The 21,149-nt window shown below is 46.2% G+C and overlaps 1 protein-coding gene across 1 annotated transcript; it reads right to left on the minus strand.

The window, feature by feature from the left end:
* Nucleotides 1-1,045: 1,045 nt before the first annotated feature.
* On the minus strand, nt 1,046-20,477 carry POU6F1 (POU class 6 homeobox 1). Its single transcript, XM_079139849.1, has 10 exons — nt 20,415-20,477; nt 18,794-18,977; nt 12,311-12,432; nt 11,302-11,527; nt 10,527-10,780; nt 9,750-9,878; nt 8,946-9,149; nt 5,883-6,024; nt 5,002-5,170; nt 1,046-4,041 (listed from the first exon to the last, which is right to left on the minus strand). The coding sequence occupies exons 1-10, from the start codon at nt 20,460-20,462 to the stop codon at nt 3,696-3,698; spliced, it is 1,824 nt and encodes a 607-aa protein (XP_078995975.1). The 5' UTR covers nt 20,463-20,477; the 3' UTR covers nt 1,046-3,695.
* Nucleotides 20,478-21,149: the final 672 nt, after the last annotated feature.

Raw genomic sequence — 21,149 nt, forward strand, 5'->3', positions numbered from 1 at the left:
GTCCTTAAAAGAGGCTTGAGGGAGCATGTTTGCCTTTCTACCATGTGAAGTTACAGTGGAGGCTTCCATCTGTAGGGAAGAGGATGCTCATCAAACACCAGACCTGTCAGTTCCTTGTCAGTTCCTTGATATTTGACTTCCTAGTCTCCATAACCATGAGCAGTAAATTCCTGTTGTGTATAAGCTCCCCAGGCCAAGGTATTTTATGATAGCAGCCCCAGTGGACTGAACTGCGTCTCGGACCTACATATGTACATACCAAGAGCATAGGCTGCTCTCCAGACCCCGAGAAAAGAGACCCAGGAAATAGGCATGGCAGAGAATTCTGGGGCCTAGGTACCAAGAGAATAGTCTAGAAGAAGAAAGGGCCCTGCAGACCTTCAGCCCAATAGGGAGGGTCTAAAATGGGAATCTAGTGCATTCCCCACCCCCCTCCCCACCCCTCTCCACGTGAGCAGCTCTGGTCCACCACATATTCCCCACCATGATATAATTTTCAAGACAAATCATAGGTTGTCTAATAAAAAAAGAATAATAAAGTAGGAATCGAGGGCACTGACCCTCACCTTCTTGTAATGGCATTTTCCAGGCTACAGGCTCCTTGCCACTTGCCTGGCCTCTGGCACTGCTTCCCTCATATTTATACTGAGAGGTCACTAAGAAACAGGCAGACCAGTACAAAAGAAAAAATACTGTTTATTCCACACAACTACACCAAGTGTTTCTCCCCCATTCTTCCCTCCCCACCCTCCCTCCAGCCCTCAGTAGGCATTGCCCTGTGCTGGGGGACAGTCAGAACCTCAATGTCAGAATCTGGCCTAAGAGGCAGGAAAGGAAATCTGGGCACAGGAAGAGGATGGCTGGATTTCTGAGAAGATGAAAACATCAGAGTTTCTCATTCCAATCTCAAGTGTGTTCCTCAGCTCATTGGTCAGAATTCTTTCCCTGAACTTTGCCTGGATAAAATGCCACGGTTAGTACAGGGTCAAAGGCCCCAGCTGATTCAGCAGGCCACAGTAAGTTTTTGGTCTTTCTTTCATTTAAAACAAAACCACACAGTTAAATTATTTCTGCCGTTCTCCCATCTTTCCATGGCAAAGCAGCCACTGAGCTCTGGCTTAATTTTTAACACCCTTCAGAGCCTGATACTACCAAAATCAAACCAAAAAAAAAAAAAAAAAACTGCCTCGTAGTTGAATGTCCCAGTCCCCAGCTGCTCCCTGGGGGTCCCATAGTAGGAGAGCAAGGACAGAGGTCATAGGGTGGTGAGCTCTACTTAGAGTACATTTCTGGCATATCCTGCACCACCCAGTCTGGAGAATTCAGCTGCAAACATTCAGGCCCTGATATTGTTCTTCTGAAAGACTGACCCATCTTTCCAGTAGAGGAGAAAATGATTTAGTTCTAGCCCAGCATTGGGAAGACAGATTTAGACAAGGGAGGGGCTAAGAAATCATGACCAGACCTAATTTAGACCAGTGGTTCACGATTTTTTTCCTGTCAAGCCACAGGACAGATGGTGTCCTCCTGCACATTCACAGCATGGACACACCCTATATTATATGCTACTTCCAGGGCACCAGCTGTGACCCACTTTTTTCCCCCAAAAAAGAAAGCACCTCTAAAAGCAAGTGTTTGAGCAAGAAAACCTGCATCTTTCTAACTCATTGTAGTCTGAGTCACTGAATCCTTGACAGATTTCCATATGAAAAATGATTCCTACTAAAAACTTGTTCACAACACCCCTCCCAAGTGAATTCATCATTTCAAAGAGGCAGGTTTATAACCATGACCTAGAGTGTTCAGCTTCTCCTTTGAAGACATACTCTCTCTTAGGGGGCTGGGTCTCCTCACCCCCACCACACTCTGGCAGGATGGCAGTTCTAAATGTAGCAGGGCACACGTGTGTGCCCATATGGTGATTCAGCACACAACTGTTCTCCTCTCACTGGCAGGATTACCAAGAGGGTGGCCACACTGGCATTGCAGAACCTAGGAAGACCAGCAGTGGGCAGGAAAGGAAGCCAGGCTAGACAGTAGATCTACACCAGTAACCTACAGAAGCAGCAACGTGCCCTTACTTGGTAGTCAAACACTTGGGGTAGATCATATGTGGTGCAGTGGAGGGCAGCTGCTAGAGACCAGGCATTGTAAGGATGACAGTAGTAAAGAGAGATGACATTTGACTCCTGGAACTTGTGGCTCTTTAGGGACAGTTTATATAGTAAGTCTGGGATCATCCAAGCAAACCTCTTAGTTCTCTCCTGACCTGGAGTCACATATTGAATATTAAGGGTTGTCCAGTCACAGTGAGGTTGGAAACTCACTTTGTAGCTTGGATAAGATGCTAACCCCCAAGATACCATGGCTACCCCCTCTAGAGCCAAAATTCATCCTGAACTGGGTAGTCCTGATGTAGAACAGCACTGGGGGAATTGCCTGCACACAGACATGGTCGACCACTCTGGACAAAGTGAGATTTCTCCAATATGCAAGGCTTGAAGTTGTACACAAAACTGCAATTAAGTCAACTTCCCCAAGAGAACTTTCTGGGCTGCTATCGGCTCTTTCTGAATGTTGTCCTTTCCCTCAGGGCCTTCCTGTCTAGTTTATTGTTTAATATGCTCCTTTGAGAAGGTTCCAGTCTGAATTAGGGTGGGTATGGGGACAAGAGAGGGAGAGAGAAAGTCAGCATTCCTTTCCTCATTTTTCTCCAGAGCTGCCTGCTTGCTGGGCGATGGGATTTTCCAGGTTGCATGTCCTCTCTCCTTTTTTCTTTGAGACAGGATCTCATTATGCTGCCCAGGTTAGTCTCAAATGCGTTATCCTCCCACCTCAACCTCCTGAGTAGGTGGGATAACAGGTATGCACCATGGGACCCAGATGCAAATTCTCTTAACCTACATTTTGAGGGGTGGGGTAGGGAATGGCCATGGACAGAGATTAGATTAAAATCCAAGAGAAGGGACTTCTTTACTAAATTGCAGGCCCAAGACAACTCCAGGACAGGTAAAATATACAGTTGCTCACTTTCAACACAGATTGCAAAAGAAAAGGTTCTGATTTGATGCAAACTCTAACTCTATCCCCAAAAGAACCAGGGAGAGGAGTTCACATGTTCTGGCACAAGACTTCGGGAACCTTCTGACCTTGAGGTCAAGGCAGACATTGAGTCTAACCTTCGGAGCAACAGAGAACACTTCTCTGAATTTTATATCTTAAGTCCTTTCGGGGGTTCGGTGTGCCTGTAGGTGAAGTGAGGGAGGGTAGTGTGAGGCTGTGGTTCCACTGAATGTGTTGTCATACCTGCCACACTAACACAGGAGCAAAGGAGAAAGGAAGGTGGAAAGAGAATGCTGTCAAAAGCAAGAGCTCATGGCCAGTGTTCCTCAGGAGTTTCTGGTTCCCAGCCAGAATTTGCCCTTCAGAAACCATGTTAGCAAAATGTTTCTCTAAGCAACACCACAAATCCCTTCCTTTGTCACACTCAGCCCAGAACCTGGGGCTTTCATGGGGTCCCCTCTGGCCTCCTCAGGACACAAGATATGTGGGAAAGAGGAGGGAGGCATCGACACACATGCACATGGTGGAGTCTCATGATGTGGCAAAATGATGGGTTCTGTCATGGCAGTGGAGACAGCCGGGTACCAAGGGAAGAGTACAAAGTGCTGGAACACAGGGCTGGCGGCCAAGCCCTAAGGGATCTGAAAGACATTCAGCTTGCTGGTGTTCTTGAGTGTCTGGCGCCGATTGCAGAACCAGACCCGTACCACCTCCCGGTCATAGTTGAGCTCTTTAGCAATCTCGGTGATCTCCTGACCTGTGGGTAGCGGGTTCTTCTCAAAGTAGGCATTCAGGGCTTCTATGGCCTGGGGGGTGAAGGAGGTGCGGCGTTTGCGTTTCTTGGAGGGCTCGCCTCCCACAAACTCCATCAGGTTCTGCTGGCCTTCCTGGTTCCGAAGTTCAGCCTCATTCAGCCACTTCTCCAGCACTGGCTTCAGCTTCTGGGCACTCTTGGGCGTGATGTCCAGCTTCTCAAACCTGTAGTCAATATAAGCCCAGGAAGGGACAGAGAGAGTATCTTGGTCTCAATGCACTACCCTTAAGGAGCTGCTCTTTTTGGACCTGGTGAGACCTTTCCCAGTGTCCTCCAACTGCCTCCACAATGACCCCTTTGGCTTGGCCAAGACTGGACTCCTCAGGCTCTCCAGAATCCCAGGTCTTAACAGGGAAATTATTCTACAGCGTCAGGTCAGTAGGATGATGACAGTAGTCCCTTAAACAACCATTCCAAAACTCTCACGCCCAGAGTGAAGTCCTTTGAGGAACCATCTTGAGTGGCCTCCAGAAGTCATGAGAGCTGTCCTGCTCCAAATGCACTCTCATAGGAACATGGCTAACATGACAGGCTACTTTTCTGGCTCAGCCAACAAGGTACTCTATGTCACTAGAGTGACCATAGTCAACTACTCTAGTTTTAGCTATGGAGTTGGCAGGCAGATTAAACCACTGGGTCATCACTGAGCCCAGTGAGTTTCTTGTTTGAAACTCTCTGCTACCCTTTCTCTGGTATTGGCATCAAAACCAGTTTGTACGGTGCACACAAAAAAATCAGCTCTATTGCTTTATAGTCAGGCCTTATGAGAGGGAGATGAGAGCATGACAGGGTATGGCACAGTTGAGGGCCAAGAGAGAACTGAAGTTTCTACTTGTGTGACTAAGTTTATAACTCCTTTCCTGCTAGGACTCCTGAATGGATTTGGGTCTTGGATTGCCCCCAAAAGAGCATATAAATGGTCCGGATCAGAGAATAAACTTCAGAGGGTCCCAGAAGGACTGCATCAGTCTTTGGCTACTCCGAGTGTTCATGTTCAGATAAATACACCTTATCTGGAAGAAGTCAGGAGCAAGAGGCATATGGTAAGAGGCTAGATGCCTGGGTTCCCATGAGTGCCCAGGCACTGAGCAGGCCCTGACCTTGTCTAGGGCAGCCTTACTCACCGGCAGATGGCTGACTGGCTGTAGGCTGGCCCTTCTGTTGCAGTCAGAGCCTGGCCCACCTGGGTCTGTGTAAGGCCCAGGGACAGCCGGCGGATCTTAAAGTTCTTGGCAAACTCCCGGATCTCTTCTAAGTTTATCCCATCCTCATCCAGACTTGGAGTATGTGGCTCTAGGCCAGAGAAGAGATCAGGGATGAGTATGTAAGATGGGAATCGTCACTGCTTATCTGGTCCATTAGTCTGGACTAGTGCATGGTGAGGAATGGGGATACTAGGCTTGTGCACCCTAAGACCTTCACTGCCCTTCCCCCAAGGCAAGCAGACTTGTGGGAAAGGGGCCCTGGACCAACCTATCAGGGATAAGGTCTAGTTTCAAGTTCTTGCAGCTCTAACTGCTGACCACCCCCTACCTCCAACCCCACCCCTGTACTCCCTTGTCCTGCCCCAAGCACACTTGTTGGTTGTCCACATTCCTCAAATGCTGGATAAGAAACCACAGCAGACAGCCAATGGCTTGGCCTCTCAGAGAAGCAGCCAGACAGCCAGCTGAGCAGCCTCTCCTACCATCCTGTTCAGAATCCAGCTCAACAGCAATAGGAATAAGAAAGCCAGCCCCTTGCCCTGGCCTTCTGCCCTTTGTGACCTTTGGAATTCAGGAATTTGATTAACTTATTTGAGATGGGATTGTCCAGACTAGCTTTGAATTCCCATGCTCAAACAATCCACATCCTCAACTTCCTGACTTAGCTGGAACTCCAGGGCTAGGTCATAGCATATGGCTCCAGGAAATTTATTAAGAAAAGCAGTATGTAAGGAGGTTGAAATGCCCAAATAGATGCCCCACCCCCACTTCTCCACTTCTCTCTTCCAGGAGTCACTTACTGGATACCAACTGGCTGACTGTTGGGGTCTCTGAGCAGGTGATTGGGATGGGAGCAGAGGCAGATGGCTTGACTGCTGGGGCTGGACTGGCAATGACCATAGCAGGCTGGGGCACAGCTGGTGTGGGCTGGATGGGCTGCACCTAGGAGAAGAGAGACAAGCCCCTGTTGTCCCTTCCCTAACTCAGGGGGTCAGGATCCCTGGATGGACCAGAGGAGGAGAGTATGAAATTCTCACTTACCAGCACCCTCCCACCTTTGCCAAAACAAGACTAAAGCTGCTGCTTATTTTTTTGTTTTGTTTTGTTTTTGCGATGCTGGGGATTGAACCCTGGGCCTTGTGCTTGCGAGGCAGGCACTCTACCAACTGAGCTATGTCCCCAGCCCGAGCTGCTGCTTATTAACACCCATTCCACAATAATGACCTCTTAAATAAGTAGAGCAACATGCCCCATCAAGCGGAAGCCACCTGTGACATAAGAAAATGAGAGACTCAGAAAGTCTCAATACACTTGGTGAAACCCCAACAAGTTTCCACCTTTGGGATAACTGATCTCACATCTCTACCCTTAAAGGAGAAACTGAAGCCAGATTCTAATCAGGAGAACTTATTCCTGATTCGAGAGTCTCCCAGGCCTCAAATATCCATGAGTAGGGAACGGGTAAATAACTCCTAGACCTCACAACAATGAGAAATCATACATCAATTAAAAGAATTAAGTATATCTCTTAACTGCACTGATTCATAGAGGCTAAGTGAAAAAAATGTAAGGTGAAAAACAGTTTTTAGCTGGGTGCAGTGGTTCGCACTTATTATGATCTCAGCTATGTAGGAGACTGAGGCAGGAGGATTGCAAATTCAAGGCCAGCCTCTGCAATTTAGCAAGACCCTGTCTCAAAAAATAAAAAGGGTTAGAATGTAGCTTAGCAATGGAGCACCTCTGGGTTCAATCCCCAATATTGTCAGAAAAAAAAAAAAAAAAAAGATTTTCATGGAGAAACCTTTAAAAAATACCTATGAATTTCCAGAAAAAAAATCTTGAGTCCTATGAAGCAAACTGTCAACAGAAATCATCTCTCATGGTAAATTTAGAAGGGAATTTTACATTGTGTGTGTGTGTGTGTGTGTGTGTGTGTGTGTGTGTACGCTGCCAGCAATCGAACCCAGGGCTTCAGGCGTGCCAGGCACATATTCTACTGCTGAGCCACCCTGCCAGCCTGTGGGATTTTTACTTTTTACATCACACACATTTAAATTTTAATAAAAATCATGTCCTATTTGTAATGAGAATAAACTATAAATATATGAAATTAGTATTTTAAGTTATGCTTATTTTTAAAAAATAGAGCCTTCTAGGAAATACAGGTTTCTCCAGGATGGTCCTGTTCCCTGGGTTCTACCTCCTGACGGCTCTCAAGTCTATTCCTTCTTCATCCCCAGCACCTGTGTGTTTGTTCAGATCACTTTGTCTCTTGCTGGAACTGCGTAAATTGCCTCCTAACAGATGACAAGAATTTGAGTCTCACAATAGTCTAATTAGTTCTTAGATTTATCTGGATAACAGAGAAATTTTTAAAATGCACCAGTGTTTATTGCTGGTATTCATAACCCTCTGAAGTAGGTACCCTTGTAATCTTTATTTTACAGATGAGGCTAAGCGGTTATTTACAAAGCTTGGAGGGAGACTGCCACATTCGAGACCCTCTGACCTCAATGTCACCTGGGAATTTAGAAAGTATATTCTTGGGTCCCATTACTAAGAAGGAAACTCTTCATTCCCTCAAGCCCTCCAGATGATTCTGATGCACACATTTGAGATTTGCTGCTCTAAGCACATGATGCTTGCTGTAGTTCCTCAAATATAGAACACTCACACCCAACTCATCCTTTCAGACTAGTTCAAAGCTCCTTCTCCTTGGAGACCTGCCTGACTCCCTCGTCTGCCAGAATCCCCTTTCCTGGCATCTCAAAGTGCTTTATTCATTCCCTGATCACAGTCTTTATCATGTTGACTTTTTCCCCCTTAATTTGATTTTATTTTCTTAATAGTTTCAATGTGACAGTCTTTTGAATGAAAGAAAATCATGTTTTAAGAATAAATTAGGGGCTGGGGAGATAGCTCAGTTGGTAGAGTGCTTGCCTGGCACATATGAGGCACTGGGTTTGATCCTCGGCACCACATAAAAATCAATAAATAAAATAAAGGCATGATGTCCATCTATAACAACAACAACAAAAGAATAAACTAATAAGTGATATATGATAACTAAAGAAACCTAATGATTAATAAACCTGTAAAGATAAGAAATTATCCATATAATCCCATTACATTGGATATATCCTTGTTTGAGGCTATAATATATCTGAAGCATTGCTCTTTTTTTTTTTTTTTTTTTTTTTTTCTTCTTCTTTTTTGGTACTGGGTGCTATACTGAGCATCCCCAGTTTTTTTTTTTTTTTTTAAATTTTGAAACAGGTTTTCACCAAGTTGCAGAGGCCAGCCTCAAACTTGGGATACTCCTGCCTCAGCCTCCTGAATTGATGGGATTACAGGAGTGTGCCACTGCACTGGGTTTATGATATTGATTTGTAGCTATCACTAAATGCTGAGCTACCTCAGGCCAACTTCGTCATATTTGTATCTTCAGTGCTTAGAATATATTAGACACTCAAAAAAATGCTTCTTAAATGAACAAAGAAACGAATAATCAAAACCAAGGTACAAAGTTGGAGGGGCGAAGGAGGAAAGGGTGCAGAGTGAACCTCCCGGATCTTTTCCAGCACTTTGACCACACCCCACATTCCCAACCCACCCTGCACCTGCCTTCTCAGAATGGTACTCACTTCTGAGGGAACGGACACATGTTTTGGTATGTTTGGGTAGGGGACCAAAGGATGCTGTATCCTGGGTAGAGTCGGGGTGAACTCAAGTAGTCCTTCTACTCAGGGGCCTCCCCTCACTTTCGGGAGGTGCTCTGCTTTTTCAGGAGTTGCAATTTGGAGGTAAGCAGTTCATGCAGACGGTATTGCCTGTCTCCCCACCCACACCCCCAGCCCTAGTACCTCACTCTTAGCAGGGGACTCAGGCGTGCTTGGCTTCCGGACAGTCACAGGCGGAGGCAGGGGGCTGCTGGCCAGGGTCGCAATCACCTGGCCCTGAGCATTCAACAACAGTTGGGGGGTCACGGCCTGGACTTGCAGGCTTTGGGCTGGTGCTGGGGTCGCCACACTAGCTGAGTTCACCACCCATGGAAGTGTTCCAATAACCTGGGGGGAAATAAGGCAGGGACCCCAAGCATGAGGGCAGTGTCCAGTTCCACCCCAACCCAAATCCCCACACTGGCAGGGTAAGATGCTAATTTGGACAAATCACTTAACCCCTCTGGCCTCCGTTTCTTTATCAACAAAGTAAAAGATTCACACTATACAGGCTCCTTCTTTATTCTATCAGAGCTGCAGCATGACAGCAGTAGGTCTGTTTGTGAATCAGAGACCTAAATGCCAATCCCAGCTCTGCAACATTTTAGCTATGTGGCTTAATTTATCTCAACCTCAGTCTTTTTTCCCACCAAATGGGAATAAAAATCTCTAATAGATCTGTTCTCAAAATAAAATGAGAAAATGTATAAGAAAGCACTTAGCAGAAAGCCTGGCCACAAAGTAGGTGCTCTTTAAATGAAATTAGCACCTGTAAGACAGGGTGGTGCTACCCCTGCTTGGCCTTGGCATCAGCAGAGAGCCACCATAGGGAGCTATGAGCAGCAACTTGACACTCTGAGTTTCTATAACTCTTAACCCAATTCCTGGCCCACTCCCACCCAGCTTCTCCATAGCCACTAGCCCCCAAGCTTGGCTTTGACCACTTGCCTGTCCCTGGGCATTGGTGAGGATCTGACTGCTGATCCCCGGCATGCTGGGAATGGCGTTGGTAATGACTGGAGTTGTAGTGAGGGAGCCCAGGATGTGGGTCTGTCCCCCGAGGGAAGCAGCACTAATCTGTGGGTGGAGGAAGAGTTTTGCTCAGAGGCCAATGGGTGAAAAAGAGACCCCGACAGAGGGAAAGGGGCTGAGGCACTGGGTGGGCATTTGTGAATGTGGCCAGGGCTGCAGTACCATGTCCACAACTGAATAGTATCCAGTACCATGTAGGGGCTTCAGGGAAGAGTAGGGTAGGGCAGAAGCCACAGTCAGGACAGTAACTGGTTAACATTTTGGGCCAGGCCTGGGAGGCTAGAAAGGCCAGATTAGAGGAGCCAATGTGTTCCAAGTCACATCTGACAGCTCCACTACCAAGCCAGGAGCCACGCTGAATAGACACCAGCACAGAGTTGTGAGCCTGAAGCTGTACCTCAAAGGCAGCTCACAGGTCTTCAATCCCTAGACATCATCCCACCCTCCAAGGCTGGTCCAGTGGTTCAGGTTCTGGAGAATTTGCCCAACCCTCTTGGCAGAGGCTGTTTGCTTTTGCCCGGGCTGGACAGACAGACAGCTGCAAGAAGACCTCAGAGGGAGCTCATCTCGGCTGATGTGTTGGAAAAGGGCTGTATTCAAGGGGCTGGTCCTCCACTGTGGGAAGGGTCAGTTCTACCCTTGACCCAGATTTGATCCATCCCTGGTTAACCTTGGGTGAGGGCAGCAGCTTACGATTCCTGGACTAAATGCGAAGCCTGCAGGCTGCACGGTGATCTGTGGGGTGGTGTCCACTGGCTTGGGGGTGGGGGCAGCAGCGGTGGCAGCAGTGGGCTGTGGTAGGATGGCAGGCGTGGTCTGCAGCAGTGGCTGGGTCTGGAACAGTGTCTGGGGCTGGGCTGGTGGCCGGGGCTGGGCCGGTGAAGAGGCCTGGACTGGTGGGGCAGCTTGTACGGGTGCCGGGAGAGCGGTGTTCAGCACAGCAGCTGCTACGGAGCAAGGCAGAGACAGAGGTGCTCAAATGCCCAGCCATGGCCCAGAGTGGCTCCAATCCCAAGGGATCTGGCACAAGAATAACAGGGGATTGGGGCAATGGGCATAGGGGGCACACAGCTGCAATTTCCTTGATCCTTGAAGGGCTGGCACATGCCAACATCTCTCATCCCCCCTCCCTTGGGCCAGGAGATGTGTAGGTTCAAGAACCAGCTGTTGAATCTTCTTGCAGTCCTTCTCAGGAGGCTGGTCATGGGGTGACTGGCATGGGGGAGGGGCAGTCTCAGGCAGTTGGTTGAAGAAAGAAAGGCCTGCTGGGCTGGCATGGTGTCCTGGTCTAGAGTTCCAAGGTGGTGCAGCGGCTCTGTGGCTGGGTGCTTGGGACACCGATCCAGACTCCAGGGCTGTTGCCCTGGGTGGGCTGTGGGTTCTGAGTCCGACATGGCAAGCACACGTGCACGAGGGTAGTGTAGGGTGGTGGGGGGCCTGGTGCAGTCCTGGGGAGAGTTGCCGTTACCTTGCAGACCAGCTAAAGGTGGCTTGAAAATTGCCCCCGTGGGAGAAGCAGCAGTCAGTCCTGGGAGGGCAGCCACAGTTGCTGTAGGAATTGTCCACACGGCCAGCCCCTGCTGCCCAGCCACTTGACCTGCAATACTGATGGGGATAAGAAGAGGTTGAGTAACTGCCCCTGCTGGAACCATAACTCCTGTCAGAACTGTGGCTAAGTTTTCCTGAGTCAAGACCTGCAAAAGTAAACAAGATTTCAAAAAGAAAAGAAAAAATAAAAAATCAACATTGATAGCGCAAACACTGGGTCTCTCAGACCCAGTTGAGCACAAACAAACATTCTTAGGGCAGTGGGGAAAGGTCACAGGCGGGCAGGGAAGAGCCATGTCCTAGCCGGAGGCTGGACCTGAGGGCGTCCCTGGGCCAGACTATCTTGCCTGCAAAGAAATGGCCCAAATCAAGACAGGGCCCAGCCCAAACCACTGGACAGGTAGGGCCACATAGACCTCCCTCTCTGCAGTCTGTTGTCTCCCCAGGGCTCTGGTGGAGGATACACCCTTGACTGGATGCCTGAGATTAGTGCATGGAGCAAAGGTCACCCAGGCTGTGCTGTGCATGTCTGCAGGATCCTGCAGGCAGCCTCTCACTGGCTGGGGCTGCTCCCTGTCTCTAAATGAGGACTCTGATCAATCCATTAACTCTTCCAGGCATCTGCTAGAGAGGCTGACAAAGCTATTCACTCATTTCATCATTAAGATAAACAGAAACTCTGGCAGCATGAAAGGGTTAATGGAATTTCTACAATCCTTTCTGGACCCCAGGAAACTGCCCAGCAAATGCAGATCTCTTCCAATGGGCCTGATTTGGGGAAGGGAGAAGCCAGGGGTCCCAGGAAGAGATTCCCTCCCTCAACCCATACCCTTTCCCTGTCCTGTCTCATGCAGTTTGCAGACCCATGGTCACCCCACACCTCATTCCTGCCCACTGCCCTCAGTCCACCTCCCTGGGGTGGCCCTTACCTGGGGGGCAGCTTGTACAGCCAGTGGTGTCAGGGTCTGCGATGCCTGAGGCTGGCTTGGGGCTTGGCTGAAGGTGGCAATAGCGGGGGCAGGGCTCGGAGGGATCCCCGGGAGTGACTTCACTTCATATGGCATTGAGAGAAAGAAGGACATGGAGTGAGCCTGATGTGAGTGGAGGGGTCACTGAGGTCGAACATCTTGTCTACAGCCTGAAGTGGCAACTGTCCGCCCCATTTTGTATTTCTGTATAACCCGAGACCATTTGTTGGCCTCCCCTGGCCTGTGAGGCAGCTTCCTCAATTCTACTTGTAGTGAGAGTAGGAGGCCGGAGAGTTCTGCGCCAGATCTGGAAGGTGGCCACTCTCTTCCTGAGTTAGGGAACATGGAAATTAGGTGCTGGCAGGCAGCTCGGCAAGCAACCTGTGGGCTGCTCCTGCTTAACCATAGGCATCCTTCTAGTATCTGATTGGACAAAACATTCTGCCTTAACCATGAGGTGGACCACACTCTGGAGCCAGCTCTAACTGGTTTCATGCACAAACTCACCGGAAAGACTCCTAACCTTACCTTTACCTTTTTGCTCATTAAGGTTGATTACTATCTACACTCAAAAACCCTTTAGCTGCCTTATTAAAGCTGAGCAGGTTTCCCTAAAAGGACCTCCCAATTCCAGAGAATTTCTTCCATTTTCAGCCCCTGCTTATGAATATTTATTCCCCTGAACATATAAACCACAACCTATCTATCTGTGAGACTGTTCAGACTTTGGGCATGCCTGCACTCAGTCCTTGACTATGTACTTTCACTTTCCAATAAACTCTCTGCCACTGAAATTCTGATGTGTTCTTCAATTCTTTTCTGCAATGTGGTCAACAATCTGGAAGGGCCAGGAACAGTGGTGCTTGCCTGAAATTACAGCAACGTAGGAGGCTGAGGCAGGAGGATCACAAGTTCAAAGCCAGCCTCAGCAATTTAGTGACTCTATCTCAAAAGAAAAAATAGAAAGGGCTGGAAATGTTGCTTAGTGGTAGAGTACTCTTAGGTTTGGTGCCCAGAACCACTTAAAATGAAAAACAAAACAAAACAACAAACAACAACAACAACAAAAAACTCCAGAAGGCTCAAATAGAGGTTTCTCTGCTCCTAGTTACCTACCTGAACCCTGACTGATGACATTCCCACAACTAGATGAAGAATATGCAAGAGTGTGAATAGCTGGTATCAACCCCTCATTTCTTCTCTCTATCGAACACTATGACATGTCACACAGTCAGCAGAGAGGCCTGAAGTAAATACAAGTCAAAGAGGCAAGGAGCTAGAATTAATGGGAACAGCTATCCTGGGTTCAGCTAGCAATTGAATCACTCTTCATCCCTCCCAGGCTTTTTGGGGAGGTATTGGAAATTGAACACGGGGCGCTCAACCACTGAGCCACATTCCCAGACCTTTTTTAAAATATTTTATTTAGAGACAGGGGGGTCTTGCTAGGTTTCTCAGGGACTCACTAAGTCTCTGAGGCTGGCTTTGAACTCTCAATCCTCCTGCCTCAGCCTCCTGAGTAGCTGGGATTACAGGCAAGCGCCACCACAGCAGGCTTTCAGGCTACTTTACAAAAATTTTTTTTTTTAGTTGTAGATGAACACAATACCTTTATTTTTATGTGGTGCTGAGGATTGAACCCAGTGCCTCACATGTGCTAGGCAGATGCTCTACCACTGAGCTACAGCCCCAGCTCCAGGCTAATTTTTGATGCTGGCTTGGGGAAGGGGCAGGAATTCCCGCAGGGCAAAACCCTGAAAATTGGACAGGTCTTTGCCCATATTACAGGGTTTAAAAAAAAAAAAAAAAAAAAAACTTGCTGGCTTTTCTCTGCTATCTCCTGAAGTCTGAGGTCAAGCTGAGCTGTTTCTATGAGTTTCCAAAGGAATTTGCCATGAAGTGGAGCTTTTTTACCTCCTCTTGCTACTTTGACTAATTCAAGAACTGGAGTGCCCCCACCAGAAAACCTCATCACAGCCCACAACAGTGAAGGGTTATAATTTCATAAACAGTCAGACATTAAAAGGATTGTAGGCATTGGGTGACAGATTTTTTTCTTTTTTTTTGTGGTGCTGGGGATCACTCTACCGACTGAGCTATCTCCCCAGCCCCAGACTTCTTTTTTTTAAAAAAATATTTTTTTAGTTGTCAATAGACCTTTATTTAATTTATTTATTTTTATGTGGTGCTGAGGATTGCACCCAGGGCCTCACACATGCCAGGCAAGTGCTCTACCACTGAGCCACAACCCTAGCCCTGATCAATGACTTCTTAATACCAGCTGGGTATTTATTTCTAGGCTTTAATCTAGTACTATTCAATCAGAAAGTCCAGGAATGGAGGCCTTTCTCCTTTTTCCTTTCAAAGAGCCCTTGTATTATAGCGCATAGTGGAGCAGGAACTTGGATTAGATAACCTGAAGGATTCCATCCAACCTTGCAGTCTGAGCCCGTGTTTTCATTTGGAAAGGCATCAGCCTAACTCAGGATTATATTGCCCACAGCATATAATAATAAAACCAAGAAAGTTGAAGAAATACAGAGACAAGCACTTAACAATAAAAGCCTTACAAAATAGTAATAAAAAAAAAAGAATTAGCAGGTTTATATATTCAGAGGAGGGAAGACTCAATTTTTAACTATTGAAAAAATATCAGAGAAGATAAATTAATCTGAACATATGAAAATTTAAAAGAATTTTGTTAGCCAGGCATGGTGGTATGTGCCTGTAATTCTAGCTACTCAGAAGACTGAGGCAGGAGAATCTCTTGAGCTCAGGAGAGTGGCAGGGATTGCACAAACCCTGTAATGTAATGGCACAGTATGGGGTTACAGGGTTCTCTCTGGGCCAGAAAGATTTTCTCTGCTGTTTCCTGGAGTCTGGTTTTGAGGCAGGACTTGCAATCAACAAAGTACTATCACATCTCAAAAAAAAAAAAAAAAAATTATGTTGAACAAAATGTAATAAAACATAAAAAGGTAGACTTTTATAAGTTACCTTTTCCACATAATTTATAAAAGCTTACCTTTTGATGTAGGATTTTCTTTTCATCTAAAGAAATGAAACATTCATTTTATTAGGGCCTATTTCCTTGGACCATGATGTCCAAGGGTTTATATATATTTAGAATTTCTGTCACTTCCTGACATACTGCTTTACAGAAAGGTTAGACTAACTCTCAGAACCACCAAAACTGTACCTGCTTCTCCACAGCACCATCCAAGTTAGGTTTTTTTCTCCATATCTTTTTTTAAGATTTTAAAAATTTTATTTATTTAATTTTATTTTGGGTACCAGGGATTGAACTCAGGGACACTTGGTCACTGAGCCATATCCCCAGTCCTATTTTTGTATTTTATTTAGAGACAGGGTCTCATTGAGTTGCTTAGTGCCTGCTGAGGCTGACTGAACTCTTGATCCTCCTGCCTCAGCCTCCTGAGCTGCTGGAATTACAGGTGTGTTCTACCGCACCCAGTTTATTTTTTATGTTTATTTTTTAATTTAATCTAATTAGTTGTGTGTGACAGTAGAATGCATTTTTACACATTGTACACAAATGGAGCATAATTTCTCATTCCTCTGGCTGTACATGGTACACAATCACACTGGTAGTGTAATCATTCATGTATATAGGGTAAAAATGTCTGCCTTATTCCACTGTACTTCCCACTCGTAAATTAGGTTTTATCACTTTTTGTTTGTTTGTTTGTTTAAAAAGCATGTGCTACTTTCCCCCTACTCCTGGCAGTACTGGGGAGTAAACCCAACGGTGCTTTGAGCCACATCCCCAGCCCTTTTTATATTTTATTTTGAGACTGAGTCTTGCCAAGTTGCTTAGGGACTCATTAAGTTGCTAAGGCTGGCTTTGAACTTGCAATCTTCCTGCTTCAGCCTCCTAAGCCACTGGGATTACAGGTATGCACCACTGCACCTAGGTCCCCAGCCCTTTTTTTTTTTTTTTAATCTTATTTTTTATTTTGAGACAGGGTCTTGCTAAGTCGTTGAAGCTGGCCTCGGACTTGCAATCCTCCTGCCTCAGCCTCCTGAGTCGCTGGGATTATAGGCATGTGCCACTGGCATATGTGGTACTTCAAAGTCAAATATTTTTCTTCTCACTGAGAGCAAATTTTAAAAATTTTTCCATGTGATTACTTCCTTCTATGTTAATACTTAATTTCTCTTTGAAAAGATTTTTAGTGGACTTCACCACTAAGAAGAAACATTTTTAATTAAAAAAAATTATTATTATTTTTTTTTTTTAAATTTGAGACAGGGTCTTGCTAAGTTGCCCAGGGTCTTGCTAACTTGCCATCCTTCCTGGTGCCTAATTCTGTTCCTTTTCAAACCTGCTCTAAGAAATGAATTTTCAGTAGCTGGGAAGGGGAAAAAAAATTTAAAGAACCAAGAGCAAAGATGTTCAAGGCAGCACTGTTAATGAAAACGAAAAGACAAACAATTTCACAATGACTCATATCAGAATCAGGTTATGAATCTATGTCAATACTAGAAATGGGGGCTGGAGTTGTGGCTCAGTGGTAGAGCACTTGCCTAGTATGTGTGAGGCACTGGGTTTGATTCTCAGCACTGCATATAAATAAATAGAAAAAATAAAGGTCCATCAACCACTAAAAATATATATAAAATCATTTAAAAATAAAATAATAGTAGAAATGGGCATATGAAACAATATGGTGCAGAGTGTTATATTCCATGGTCCACCCTTGGTAGCTGCAAATCCGAAAACGTGTGTGGCAAGGACTGGACAACTAAGAGAGACATAAAGTACTAGACTTTTTAATCCTGAAAAGATTCCTATTACTTAATTTTGTTTTAATATGAGGGAGCCCTTCTTAATATTGCATACCTAGAAAGGTCCCATCAATCGAAGCTGGCAGCTTCTTAGGCAATACCATCACAATGCCCTGACAATGGGGCTGGGGTTGTAGCTTAGTGGTAGAGCAACTGCCTAGCCAGTGTGAGGAACTAGGTTCGATCCTCAGCACCACATAAAAATAAATAAATAGAATAAGGCATTATGTCCATCTACAACTAAAAAAATAATAATAATATATATGTATATATATGTATATGCATATATTTAAAAAACACTCTTACAATGACTAAAATCCCTTTATTGAGAAGAAGACTTTGGTAAAAGACTTAAATAAGATGCACACTACCATAAGCACTCATACTAAAGTGTAAATAATTGATTTAGAATCCATTTCTCAGAGCAGGTTTGGAAAAGGAGAATTAGGTACCAGAAAATGAGTTATGGAAGATGTGTGAAAGAGCAAAAAGGGAAGTTGAGGCACTGCAGATAAACTCAAGAAACCTCATTGGGGTTTTCTGAAAAGGAGCCCCATCCCCACAGTGGCTCTGTTGAGAGGAACAGGTGGCAGGGACAGAGAGTCCTTGTCTGTTCTGCCTATTCCCCTGGGAATTGCACCTTAGAAGTAGGTGATGACCCATTTTGGCCTCAACAGAAAGCAGAGCATTTCAAAACTAGGGGAGGATGGCCATGCCTCTTGTCCTTCCTTTATTCAAAAGGAGAACAAGTTACTGAGGTCACTAGGGTCCCAAGAATCCGCACACTGATCTGCAGGTAGAACAAATATTGTGAGGTCGTGCCATTTTCTTGTTAAGGAACTCTTGTTTCTCTGTAATTAGTTCGTTCTAATTTGCTCCTTTTGGTTCCTCCCCTTACTCCCCATCCAGTCCAAATCTCCAGTCTAGGCAAGGGGTGAAGAATAGCAAAAGGCCAGAGGAAATGAATCATGGTGTTCTGAGGGAACTGGTAAAGGAGGCTGGAGATTCCTGCAAAAGAAGACCACTCTGCAAGGTGTTGAGGAGGAAAGTCAACGAAAGGTGCCTCAGGACTGGAGATTAGTACCAGGGCAACCCCAGGGCAGCCCTGGCTTTCTCACAGCTATCCTTCAGGAGAAGGCAGCTCACCCTGTAAGGATGGCTTTGCAGAGGGGCAATACCTAATAAAACTGCAAAGAGTAAGGAGCAGGAATTGTTCAGGGGTCCTACCTAATCTCCTTTCTTTGAGGAAAGTAGACTGCTTTCCCATCCTCAGTACCTGGGACCTCCCAGTTCTACCACAAAAAGGACAGGGTTGGGAAGGCCAGAAGGATCCTGAAGGCCCAGTTCTCTTTGCATTGGGTCTGACCATCTGTTTTGGACCTAGGAGTTCTCTGAGGTTGATTCAACCTAAACTGAACCCTGCCAGTCACCTTCCACCTTTCCCAGTTTAGGCCTGGAAGTGGCTGCAAGAGGAACAAGGAGTGCCAAGTTACCCCAGATGCTGGTTAAAAGTGGACTGTGGCCATAAGCTGCCCAGTGCATAGGAAGATAAAAGCCTAATGCCACCTGAGCTCCCCAGAGGATCCCAGAATGGACTTGGGGGAGTGATACCAGATAAGAGCAATAGTCTCATACCAGCTGCCTCTGCAGTGGGATCTGGGTGGTCTGGGCCTGGGTTGCTGGCTTCAGCAAGGCCTCCACTCTGAGAGTTCTCAGCAGCCACACCCTCCAGTCCTTTGCCCTCATCTTCAGCAGGGAGCTGGGCATCCACTCCAACTTCCAGCACTCGGATGGTCTCATGGCTCGACATCACGATGACCTGTAGGCAGAGGATAAGGGACACTGCTGCGAGGAGGGATCAGCATAGCCCTGGTTTGGATGGAGGAGAGAGAGGATACTGCAGATGTAGACCTCCCAGCCAGCAAACTGTGCTCTGTGAGAATGCCAGATCCTGGGGCAGGCTACTGCTCCCCTGTTCCAGGGAAAGAGCTGCTGAAAGAAGGCAGGTCCTAGTGTTAAGGAGAAGGGTCTGACAGAACTGGGAAGAGTCCCACAGAGCCTCATCACTTGAGAGATATTTCTATTTGCTCCACCTCTTGGACTCAGTTCAGGGAATAGGAAATGGCCTATCCCATAACTTTGCGAGGATGTCCTCTTGGCTGCTAGGACATGGGAATGTGGCTATGAGGGCTCCCAACACAGTACACATGGTTGAAGTTGGGCCAGGAAACAAACCGTCTTTGATTTCCTTGAAACCATCTGGATGTTCCCCAAAAATAAAGGGGTGGAAATAAATGCTCCACAATGCTGAGTAACTTTTAAGCTTACAATGCCTTTATTTCCAAAACTCTGGGGTAAACGACCAGGATTCCCCTGCAAGTTAACTTTCTAAAGAAGGGTGAGGAATCCTAAAGATGTCCTCTTCTTCCTCACCCAGCCCAGCTATGGATCCAGTGGAGCTTGGTATCTTAATAGCCTGTGGCTCCTGTCATGCTAACCAGCAGTGGGCATGCTCAGACTGCAAGGGGGATCCTCCATGTGTATGCTGCAGGCGGACCCTGAGTCTCCTTAGAGCACTTGGTGGTCTTCTGTTCAAATGTCCTGCACAGTATTTCAGACACTGAAATCCTGCCATTTGGGCCATTCAAGAATCAGAGACAAAATCTGTACATTGATGTGCTTTGTGTCAGCCCTCCCCTGCACTTGGCCTGAACCGGAAACCACTGCCACAACATGCTCTTAAAGCCTGAAAACTGAATCCAGTCAGAGACTGGTGGAAAAAGTGACAAAGTGACACCTTCCCAACAGGAAAGTACAAGTGAAATAAAACCCCCAAAGCAGTTCCCTTTTACTGACTCAAACTTGATCTACAAGGGGCTTCTCTCCAATTACATTTTAAGATTTGGTTCACTTTTTTTCTCCTTTTAAAAAATGACATAAGAAGTAAACAGTCATTGCAGAAAAATTAGAAAGTATATATAAACAGAAAGAGAAAAGTAAAAGTAAATTACTTGATGTCCAAAGCTTTCCTCATGTAAAGTTATACATATTTGTGCATTTTAATTTCAATTTGAAAAGTCACAGTTAAATTCCCAAACTCAAAACCTGAGAAATCAGTTGGCAAATCCCCTTGATGAAATAACCATAACTTTGGTAAGAAACAGCTGAAGAAGGTGCTGTGGAGCCTTCCTCCCCTGCCCACACCCTTTGGTCCATTGCCCTCACCACCCCCATCCCTTCTCATCCCGGAAGATACCTGCTCATTGACAGTCAGAGATGACTCGGACCCGGCTCCAGGATCCATGGTCACTTGTCAGGGTAGGGTAGGGGCTGGCCCACACCTAGTGCATCCTGGGTAAGATGGGATTGGAAAAGCAAAGGCTGATATGATACAGTAATATAATTTCCAGACCATCTAGAAAAGTCAGAAATAGAATGATAGGAAGACAGAAAAGTTAGGTTTTCCCAAGTAACTGAAGAAGTAAGTAAGCAGGACTCTGAGTTTCACTTCCTATAGCATCCCAGGAGAACCTACACTGAGGTGGAACCAGGAACATTTGTGCTTAGAATGACAAGAGAAAAGGGGTAGCCACGCATCTGTCCCTGGGGTTCCCTGGTCCACTGGGCGACAGCACACCCAGCAAAACCCAAGACGAATATGATAGTCAATCAGACCCTTAGACAAAGGTGAGGAGCACTCTGGGTATCAGAGCACTACTCAGAGGAGAAATCTGGGCAGACTTCCTGGAAAAGATGGTAAAGACATAAATTAGCAAAGTGGTTTCAATTTTAATATGCATGACCACCACCTGGATCATTTATTAAAAATGCATATCCAAGACCCCTTCCCTCTAACAACATTGAGAATCTGATTCAGTGGGTGAATCCCACAGATGGTGCTCTCAGGTGATTCTGTAGCAGTGGCCTAAGGGTACAGTAGCCTGCACATAGGAGGCAGAACATCTCAGATAGTGGAACAGCCTGCAACATC

This window comes from Sciurus vulgaris, assembly GCF_902686455.1.
Source record: "Sciurus vulgaris genome assembly, chromosome: 5".
In the NCBI taxonomy this organism is placed as follows: Eukaryota; Metazoa; Chordata; class Mammalia; order Rodentia; family Sciuridae; genus Sciurus; species Sciurus vulgaris.

Coding starts and splice junctions, on each gene's coding strand:
- POU6F1 (XM_079139849.1), bottom strand. CDS start 20,462: ATGGATCCTGGAGCCGGGTCCGAGTCATCTCTGACTGTCAATGAGCAG. Junction 5,171..5,882: donor AGTCAGCCAGTTGGTATCCA/GTAAGTGACTCC, acceptor TCTCTGGCCTAG/AGCCACATACTCCAAGTCTG. Junction 4,042..5,001: donor AGCCAGTCAGCCATCTGCCG/GTGAGTAAGGCT, acceptor TATTGACTACAG/GTTTGAGAAGCTGGACATCA.